Here is a 10,285-nt window from a genome sequence, read left to right as displayed (position 1 = left end):
TTCACTTACGTTTTAACAGGTCTGACGCTACTATGCGCCCCGGCTGTATCTAGGCTAACGGCTAACATGCTAACTATTATTTTTATGTCACTAGTCACTTGAAACACATTTAGGACGATAGGAGACAGGTTGAAATAAACCGAAATTTCCCTTTAACAATTTATTAAACTGAAAGTAGAAATTATTCTAAAGAGAAAGTCCTGCATTCAAAAATATCCACGATAAAAAGTACAGAAATATTATCAGCAACATGGACATGAAGGATCAGAAGTTTTAACAGCGTGTGGATGTGAATATAATTGTAACTACTTTAAATACTGTCAAGTAATTTAATCTATAATAAGGCATCATATTTTATAAACGGATGTGTTTTGTGTTCTTAATAAGCAAAGTCACAAGTTACACAGTGTTCAGAGAGTTACTTTTAAAATGTAATCCACAGCAGAGTACTGAATAGATACACTAAAATGTAACTTGTAATGCATTCAATTAGATTACTCAAACTGAGTAATGTATCCTAAATACTTTGGTTCACTTTTAGAATACTTCAGAATTGTCTCACTGAGCTCATTTGTTTGGGTCTTATGTCAAAAACCAGTGTTCGGAAGGTTACTTTCACAGTACAGTGTAAAATGTCATAGGTTTATGCTAATGATGTTAGCATGTTGTATTTGTTTGAAAAACGTGTTTAGTATAAAAAAGTTGTTTATTGGTGAACCTTGTGAATTATAATTAAGCCAAATTTTGTGAAAAGTCCTTGTTGTTCCTATCAATTGAGTAGAGGGAAAGTCCGCTAGCTGGTAGGCTAATTTAAACAATGTAAAATGCCATAAACTTGTGCTAATAATATTAGCATGTTGTACTTGTGGGAAGAATTTGTCCAGCTGTTTTGTCTGTGAACGTTAAGAGATATAATGAAGCTGATTTGTGTACTTGTGTTTGAAATTGTCTCTATTAAGTCATGTTTAATGCGTGTTTGAATCAATAGATAAATCATTTCACAGATAACCCACCGCCAACTAGTGTTTTGGAGGCGTAACTGCGGAGTGACACAGACACACCACTGCACAAGTATAAATGCTCACAACAGTGGCCCAGATCCACAGGCTACAGTGTAGGCTTTGCGTAGAGCTGGTGCACAACTATAGATCCGCCTTTACTTGTACTTCGTTACTCCCCGACCCTGAGAGTAACTATAGTTGTGAAATAAATGTAGTGTGCAGACACAGTGGAGCCGGAAATAAATGCTAATGTCACAATGTTAACATGTGACATAAACCAGAGTATAGGACACATTCAAATGTTGATCTGATGATGGCGCCAGATGAAACGTCAGCGAATCATCAAAGTTATTACAGTTCATCACAGTCCAGAGCCAACAGTAGTTTCAGTCTGGACCACATGCCGCTAACATGACCAAGCGCTTTTGAGATGCTACAGTCACATACGATTCTACACATGCTTCAACAACAACACAATACTGAAACCTGGTTGATTTGTGCATTCTGAGTTTGACTGAAAATGTTTTTCTTTCTTTCAGGATGCTGGAGTTCTTCCAGAGGACGGAGACCAGGACTAACTACCCCAATGTTCTCCGTATCTCCAACCTCGTTATGTACATCGTCATCATCATCCACTGGAATGCCTGCCTTTACTACTCCTTCTCCAAGGCCATTGGTGGGGTCACTAGTTTGAATCCAGTCTCTGATTGATTGTTTGATCGGTGGTTGCCATATAAAAGCCTCTGACACCTCGTCTTGTTCTGTCCCCTCAGGTTTTGGTGCGGACAGGTTTGTGTATCCCAACCCAGCAGATCCAGAGTTTGGTCGTCTGGTGAGGAAGTATGCCTACAGTATGTACTGGTCCACGCTGACACTCACCACCATCGGAGAGACGCCGCCACCTGTGGAGAACTCTGAGTACTTCTTTGTCGTCACTGACTTCCTGGTGAGTGTGGCCTAAAGTGATCAGTGGTTGCCAGGTCCCCACAATGTCAGAGTCCTACCAGGGATTGGTTCCCTGCATATGAGTGGTCTACCAGGTTTGAGTCCCTACAATGTTAGTGGTCTTCGAGGTTTTGGGTCCCCACAGTGTCAGTGTTCTACCATGGTCTTTTGTCCCCATAATGTCAGTGAGCTATCTTAGAGAGACTCTGCCCCCTGTGGAGAACTTTGAAACTTCTTTCTCGTCACTGACCTCCTTTTCGTATCGTCTCCTCCTCCAGGTGGGTGTGCTGATCTTTGCCACCATCGTCGGTAACGTTGGTTCCATGATCACCAACATGAACGCTGCCAGAGCCAGCTTCCAGGCTCGCATCGACGCCATCAAACAGTACATGAGCTTCCGAAAGGTTAGCTGGTTAGCTTGGTGGTTAGTCGACTGTGTGTTACCTTTATTTTGTCAGTTGCTTTTGTTTAACCCGTCCCTCACTTCTTGCCCCGCCCCCTCCAGGTGACGAAGGACCTGGAGAAGCGAGTGATCAAGTGGTTTGACTTCCTGTGGACCAATAAGAAAGCAGTGGATGAGAGGGAGGTGTTGAAGTACCTGCCTGACAAACTGAGAGCTGAGATCGCCATAAACGTCCACCTGGACACGCTCAAGAAGGTCCGCACTCACTTAAATACAGTCCTCATTAAAAACCACTGTGAGTGAATGAAAGAACATCAGGTTTATGTTTTCTGTCTCTGTGTAGGTTCGGATCTTTGCGGACTGCGAGGCTGGTCTGTTGGTGGAGCTGGTGCTGAAGCTGCAGCCTCAGGTCTACAGTCCAGGAGACTACATCTGTAAGAAGGGCGACATTGGCAGAGAGATGTACATCATCAAGGAGGGCAAACTGGCTGTTGTTGCTGACGACGGGATCAAGCAGTTTGTTGTCCTGAGTGATGGAAGCTACTTTGGCGAGATCAGCATCCTGGCTATTAAAGGTAAACTGACATCACAGCCGAGTGTTTTTTACAGAGACATTGCAGTGTCTTCCAGCCGTGATAGTGCCATAAAAAGGGGTTGCTTTATCAAGACATTGCTGCATTTTTAGCGAGGATACTGGCACAAAAAAACGGTCGTTTTTTACCAAGACATTGCTGCATTTCCTGCCAGGATAGTGTCGCAAAAGGCAATTGTTTTTTCCTATGACATTGCTGTGTTTCATGCTGGGACAGTGCAATGAAAAAAGGTTGATTTCTACCAAGACAAGGCTGCATTTCCTGCGGAGATAGTGCATCTAAAGTGGTTGTCTTTTAGAGGGAAATTGCTGTATTTCTAGCCAGGATAGTGCCACAGGAAGCGACAACTGTTTCCCATGACATTGTTGCATTTCCTGTGGGGATTGTGCCATGAAAAGCAGTTGTTTTTTTACCAAGACATTGCTGCCTTTCCAGCTTGAATAGTGCCACAAAGACGATTGTTTTCTGATAGAGACTTTACTGTGTTTCTAGGTGGGATAGTGCAAAAAAGTGGTTGTCTTTTCCAAGGACATTGCTGAATTTCTAGCTGGAACAGTACCACAAAGAGCGAGACATTGTTGCACTTCCTGTCAGGACTGTGCCATGAAAAGCAGTTGTTTTTTCCAAGACATCACTGCATTTCTTGCCAAGATAGTACCACAAAGAGCAGTTGATTTCTACCAAGACATGGCTGCATTTTCTGTCTGGATTGTGCCAAGAAAAGCAGCTGTTTTTTACTATGACATCACCGCGTTTCCTGCTGGGATACTGCAAAAAAAGTGGTTGCCTTTACGAGGACATTGCTGCATTTCTTGCCAGGATCGCACCACAAGAAGTGACAATTGTTTCCCAAACCATTGTTGCATTTCCTGCCTTGATTGTGCCATGAAAAGCAGTTGTTTTTCACAGAGTTGTTGCTGCATTTCTAGCGGGGATTGTTCATTCTTTCAAACCAAAACACGATCTTTTTGTGCCAAAACCGAACCATATTAACCAGCTTTGTTGAAATGTTTTTAACATATATACACATATCCATTGCTACTTGAGGTCTTGACGTCTAAGATTAAATGTGAATGAGGCAGAGCATTAGGTTGATTTTATTCACTGACAGTCCATCTTGTTCTTCAACAGGCAGTAAGGCAGGAAACAGGAGGACGGCTAACATCAGGAGCATCGGTTACTCCGACCTCTTCTGTCTTTCCAAAGACGACCTGATGGAGGCGCTAACAGAGTATCCTGATGCTAAAGCTCTGCTGGAGGAGAAGGGGAGGCAGATCCTCATGAAGGACGGACTGCTGGACTTGGAGGTACAGTCACATGATCCCATACACTAACAACAACAAACAACAATGAGGCTGAATGTAAACACCTGGTGTTGTCCTCCAGGTGGCGGCGCAGGGTCCTGACCCCAAAGAGATCGAGGAGAAGGTGGACAGGATGACGAGCACGCTGGACAACCTGCAGACACGTTACGCCCGGCTGCTGGCCGAGCACGAAGCCACGCACAGCAAACTCAAACACAGAGTCACCAGGCTGGAGAAGAAGCTGGTGCCGCTGCCACAAGCCGACAAGCCAAGTGATTCTGCGCCTCCTCCAACACCTGAGACATAGACAACCGAAGAAGAAGAGAAGAAGGTTTAGTTAGACTTTCCCCCACTGTAGCTAAAAGGAACTTTACATCTCCGTGGACTCTGAACATTTGATTGGTTGTTTCTTTGAATGAGAAACATTTAAATTTGTGGCACAGAAACTCAGATGAAGCCTTGGTGAGGCTAACACGAAAATGTACTGAAATAAAAGCTGTTTCTTTGAGTAACAATGCAAGCTCTAAAAATGTAAAATGTCTCTGTAACTTTTCCTCAGACAGACTCTCCTCTCACTTCACCTCCTAGATCGCCTGCTATAAAACAAGTAGAGGTCAAAGGTCAGCAGATATGACAACAGAAAACTCACTGCATGTACGTCCCTAGGTTATTTTTCTATAAATAAGATTTTGCCTTTATGTATTTATTTATTTTTGTCAGGGCTTGTCCGGCCAATCACATCATTGCTTTGTGTAAGACGTCGTTAAAGCTATTTAGTGAAAACATGAACCGAATGAATTCTGGAAGCACTGCGCTGAAATAAAGATATTTTATAAGAAAAAACACAAGTGCCTCTTTTATTTTTAACAGCTGAAAGATGCATCAGGGTGGAAATTAAAATGGTCAAATAGGTCTGGAAAATAAAGATATATAGAAAATAACTATATATCTTTATTACATCTCAGAGGGAAATATTTTACTTTAAACTGCACCACATTTATCTGTCAGCTTTGATTACTGTAGAGATTCAGATCATTAATACAAAAGCATATAAAGTCGTTTAAATGAGCTCCAGGTAACACACACACACACACACACACACACACACACACACACACTTGATTCGCCATCATTTTCATTGACTACATTCACTTTCTAAGACCTTACTAACCTCACCTAAACCTAAATCTTTGTCCCCACAGTGTCAGTGGTTTATCAAGTTCTGTATGAATGGTCAGCACACACACATTACTAGTGACTATTACCATCATTACTACTTTTATGTATTTATTAATTTTATGATTAACATGAACATAACGCTGTCTCAAGTATGTCCCTGTACGTACCTGTATTTTCAAGATGGCGCACGTACATGATGAGACACTGGTCGCAATGTATATGTAAATACATACATAGATACGCTGATGGAGGTAAATATACACATGTGCTTTTTGTTTGTCTCAAAGAACAACTGAAATTGTTACACATAGTGCCTTTAAAATTTATGTTTATCATGAAATCTTCAGCCTGCACCCAGTACACTGCAAATTATTTCCATTATAATTGTTTTTTGTACTTTTATCTCTGAAATGTTTATAGTGCATTACAAGTGATCAACAGGAGGACACATAAGACACGTGAAAGACAAAAGGAGGAACTAGACTAACAAACAAACATGATTATTGTTACTTATTTACTCCTTTCCAATAATCATTACTTTTTTTAATTTAGTACTATGATTATTTTTGATTTAATTTTATTATTTCCAAATAGTTAATGCATTTTTCACATTAAACAAACAAACAGAACTATTACTACTTTATTTATTTGCCTCAATCATTTAAAAAAAAATACTTCTATTTAATATAACAAATATTTTTAAAGTACTTTGTTACCTTTAATCAATTAATCAATGCGTTATTTAAATTCAAACAAACAAAAAAAACATTACTAATTTTACTTATTTTCCATTTTTTAAATTACTTTTAATTTAATACGACAAATATTGTTTAATTTATCTACGGTGTTACCTTTAATTAATTTAATAATGCATTTTTTTAATTAAAAAAACCCGTCAGGTTTCTACCGGAAGTGGTGAACTTCCTGTAGTCATTTTAAAATAGTCAACAGTTTATTTTGCTGTATTTATTTTTGCTGCAGAATATGAATGAAACGTCTCGTCTGTTGTCGTTGACACGTCGCACTGCCTGCGTGAGTCGCGTGCACAGTGGGACTTGTAGTTCTAAATGTAAAGATACCCACTGTGGCGTCAAGCAGCCTCACCTGCTTCTAGGACTACAAGTACCGACATGCACCGCGAGGCGCTGCGCATGACAATCAGGGAGCAGACTGCACTGCTGCTGCTGCTGAGTGCTGAGGTGTGTTTCACAGAAAGCTGCTTAAATTACTTTAATGTTTGAATTATAATATTAAACTTTAATCAGCGGCTCAGCTCAGGAGCTTATTTATGTTGTAATAACGGCTGCTGACCGGATGTGACGTGTGCTTCCGCCTGTTTTAACTGCTTATTACAACGACAGCAGTTGGTTAGCTTAGCATAGCTAGCCGGCTGAGAGCAGTTTGAACTGAACTTGACTGTTAACGTGAACTAACGGCAGATAAAGGGATTATAAACCGGAAACACGAGCCAGGACTCGTCACGAGCTCCTTGTGCATCACACCGCGAGGCCTCGTGTTAATGTGTGTTACTGTAGGGCTGGGATTCAACATGTAGTGTGTGTGTGTGTGTGTGTGTGTGTGTGTGTGTGTGTGTGTGTGTGTGTGTGTGTGTGTGACACACATGTACAGAGTCCATACATGATCATACAGCAGGCTGTAGTATGGTGACATAATGTCCTGGACACGTGCTGTACACACCTCACCTGTCTTGTTCTCCACCTGTAGAGTTTCAGAGGCGGTTGCCATGGAGCCGGCCTGGCGACAGCAGGGCAGGGGGCGTGGCCGGAGTCAGGAGGGTCAGGGTGAAAGGTCACGCCCCCCACAGAAGGAGAAAGAGAGGCCGGGGGGCGCTGCAGCAGGAGTGTGGGGGGCAGGACGAGGAGGAGGAGGGAGGACGAAGTCTGCCACAGCACCTGAGCCTCAACACGGTGAGGACGCCCTGGTGTTGTTGAACACACACGCACGCACGCACGCACGCACACACACACACACACACACACACACACACACACACACACACACACACACACACACACATGATGGAGGCGTTCTCATCGTCTGTGTTTCCGTCCGACAGGTGTGTCGGTCCAGTCCAAGTTTGAGGAAATCAGGAAGTCAAACCAGGCGGCTGCTCAGCGATTGGTGGAGAGCCAAATCAGCTCCTCCTCTGATGAAGATGATGATGATGATGACGATGATGATGATGATGTAGAGGTCAACCACAAGGATGGAAAGAGAGGGAAGATTTTGGCGTCGACCTTCACGACCTACACCGACCAGACAGGTGAGCCAGGCCTGTGTTTGCAGTCTGTATGCTAAGCTAAGCTAAGCTAAGCTAAGCTAAGCTAAGCTAAGCTAACCAGCAAGATCTGACTGTCTGTCTGTCTGTCTGTCTGTCTGTCTCCCTGCAGGTGGTGATGCCACAGCTCTGGTCAGGACTGGTCAGTATGTCAGCGACCTGTTTCAGTCTGGAGCTCTCACCTGTCTCATCTGTATTGCCTCCGTCAAGAGGACACAAGCGGTGAGACACACACACACACACACACACACACACACACACACACACACACACACACAGGCTACATTTCAGTACCCATGAGCCTCAGCTGCTGTTGGAGGAGAAACTGTCACTAGTGTTGGGTCTCTGTATCTAACAGAACTGTACTCTCTTTAATAACACTGACCAGCTTTGCTTCTCACATTACAAATACTGCAGTTATTCCTCAGAATAAATGTTGGCGTCGTACGATACGTTACATGTATGTGTTATTATGCAGAGGATACACTGAAGATTCACATTCATCAGTGCTGTGGTTCTGTGTAGGTACAAGAAAACACTCTGTGATGGTGATGGAAGATCATGTGTGGGCTAAAACATTTGGGTTCTGGGTGCTCGATCTCTGCTGGAAAAACACTGATGTCTCAGTGAGAACAGCTGCTTTTCGGTGGAAAAACAACGATGTGTCATGAAAAAAACATCCACATTTAGAGGCTGAAAAGCTGCTGGGAAATAAGTCTCTACAAACACTAGGGGTGAACCATCTACGGTACCTTATGATTCGATTCGATGATCGATTCAGAGTGCTACGACTCTGCGATTACAACGATTATCAATGCTTTTTTCCCACACAGGACAGATTTTTCTCTCAATCAGTGGCTACTTCTTACTTTTAAAACAATGTACATTTGTAAATATTAATTAAATCAAGGAAACAAATATTTACTTCCACCATCTTTTATTTACAAATGGAAACACTCACATTTTCCAGGGAAATAAAGTGCACTGGACAGCTGAATTTTCTGGCTGGTGAAGATGAGTAACTGCACAATGTGCACACACATAGACCTTCTGTACAGACACACACACTCTCACTCTGTCTCACACACACACTCACACACACACACTAGAGGTGAGTTTGTGTACAAAAATCTGTCTCGTTTAGAGTGGGTCATTTTTGTCGCGTAAACGTGTACACAGGTTTCACCGCTGGGTGGTGCTATTGCATTATACCAGTAAAGCCCCAGTTATCTGAATACCAACTGAACGGGCCATTTAACCAACGCGGCGTTTTAACAGAACGGAGCACGTAGGCTACTGACCTGTTGCCAAACCCGGTCTCACACCATTATCTTGTCATATTCACAGTTGTTACCGGCCAGCCCCTCGCTTTAAGACGGTGGCCGTGTGGGTGTGACGTAGTAGATGTTGTGGGAAGTAAAGCGGCGTATAGCGTATATGGACGGGAACGCACCGTGAAGACAGTACTGTTCATGCTCCGGGTGGTTGCAGTCCGTTTACAGTGTTTAGATAGGCTCCAGTTACAGCATAGTCTCTGTGAGAAGGCCCTGCGTTATGTTATGTTATGTATTCCTGCTGTAGAGGAGAAATAAATGTGCTTCTGCACGGACGTCAGTTCTGCATCCTCATTCTGCAAGCAGAGGTGGTCTGCACTCCTAGAGCTAGTTACAGCAACGAGCTGTGAAGATAATCTACAGAAAACCAGTGTCTCCCAGCTACGGTTCGGAGCGCCAGACTGGAGAAGGTAACACAGTCTATCACAGTTAGTCAACAAAGGCCCAATCCCAATTCCTATCTTAACCCTCAATCTTAATTCTCAAGCTCAACCCTCAATCTCACTAGCCCTCAAAACCAAGTGTTAGGGGCTATGGGACACCCCTCAAAGGCAAATACGTCTTAAGACTGTCGCGGGCAGCAATATGCCAAAACTCCGTCCAGTCTGTCAGTTCAAAGAAGAAGAAATATATGTCATCAGTAGTCGTCGATAAAAAGACGTGAAGAGTTTTTTTCCCAACACTTTATTTCAATTCTTGTACAAAACAAGCAGTGACAGACATGAACAGAACAAATATGCCAGGGTTAAGAGAAAAGAAAGAGAAATAAAATAAACAAATAAAAAAGTTCAGCAGCTCAAACAATTAAATTGTTTACATATTTTCAGAGTCTTTATAGCTTTGGAGTTTGTGGAGTGCTGAATGGTTTCTAAGTATTGCTGCATTTTCTGTTACAAAATTTACTTCTATGAATATGGAATTTCTCTAAGATAATAGATAGATTAATGATATAGAATTGTTTTTGTTTTGAAATGCTGACATCACAAAATCCAAACAGCACATCTTTGTACAGTAGTGAAAATAGAACATAAATGTTGCAACGAATGTACTCGACAAAATCTTCCCAAAAAGTGACAGAATAGGGGCAGCTCCAAAACAAATGTACAGTTACCAAACAACAATCTGCTGCCGTCTGCAGCTGTGCTGATTTCATGTTGAAACAGAATGCTTGATCACTAGGGGAACAGTTGCCGTTGTGACTGAGAATTATGTTATGAATATGAACAG

The 10,285-nt window shown here is 42.4% G+C and overlaps 2 protein-coding genes across 4 annotated transcripts in view; both read left to right on the top strand.

Moving 5' to 3' along the window:
* Positions 1–4,553, top strand: part of cnga1b (cyclic nucleotide gated channel subunit alpha 1b) — a 13,107-nt gene extending 8,554 nt beyond the window's left edge. The window contains exons 8-14 of the mRNA XM_050066710.1: positions 1,541–1,677; positions 1,775–1,947; positions 2,225–2,350; positions 2,452–2,604; positions 2,693–2,924; positions 4,074–4,249; positions 4,329–4,553. Of these exons, the coding sequence (XP_049922667.1) occupies positions 1,541–1,677; positions 1,775–1,947; positions 2,225–2,350; positions 2,452–2,604; positions 2,693–2,924; positions 4,074–4,249; positions 4,329–4,553 (1,222 nt within the window). The remainder of the gene's footprint in view (positions 1–1,540; positions 1,678–1,774; positions 1,948–2,224; positions 2,351–2,451; positions 2,605–2,692; positions 2,925–4,073; positions 4,250–4,328) is intronic.
* Positions 4,554–6,556: 2,003 nt separating this feature from the next.
* The window catches only part of nfxl1 (nuclear transcription factor, X-box binding-like 1), a 28,550-nt gene continuing 24,821 nt past the window's right edge, over positions 6,557–10,285 (top strand). For 2 of the 3 annotated variants that reach the window (XR_007571427.1, XM_050067412.1), the window contains exons 1-4: positions 6,931–6,946; positions 7,151–7,353; positions 7,503–7,709; positions 7,837–7,946. Coding sequence is in view for 2 of the 3 variants with exons in the window: in XM_050067412.1 (XP_049923369.1) it covers positions 7,170–7,353; positions 7,503–7,709; positions 7,837–7,946 (501 nt within the window). In the remaining variant the exon portion in view is untranslated. Of the gene's footprint in view, positions 6,625–6,930; positions 6,947–7,150; positions 7,354–7,502; positions 7,710–7,836; positions 7,947–10,285 lie in introns of those variants that run through there. The other variant, XM_050067413.1, reaches the window with a different exon arrangement.

The sequence above is a fragment of the Epinephelus moara genome, chromosome 17, assembly GCF_006386435.1.
Source record: "Epinephelus moara isolate mb chromosome 17, YSFRI_EMoa_1.0, whole genome shotgun sequence".
Classification (NCBI taxonomy): domain Eukaryota; kingdom Metazoa; phylum Chordata; class Actinopteri; order Perciformes; family Serranidae; genus Epinephelus; species Epinephelus moara.
This window is presented reverse-complemented; position numbering and strand designations above follow the sequence as displayed.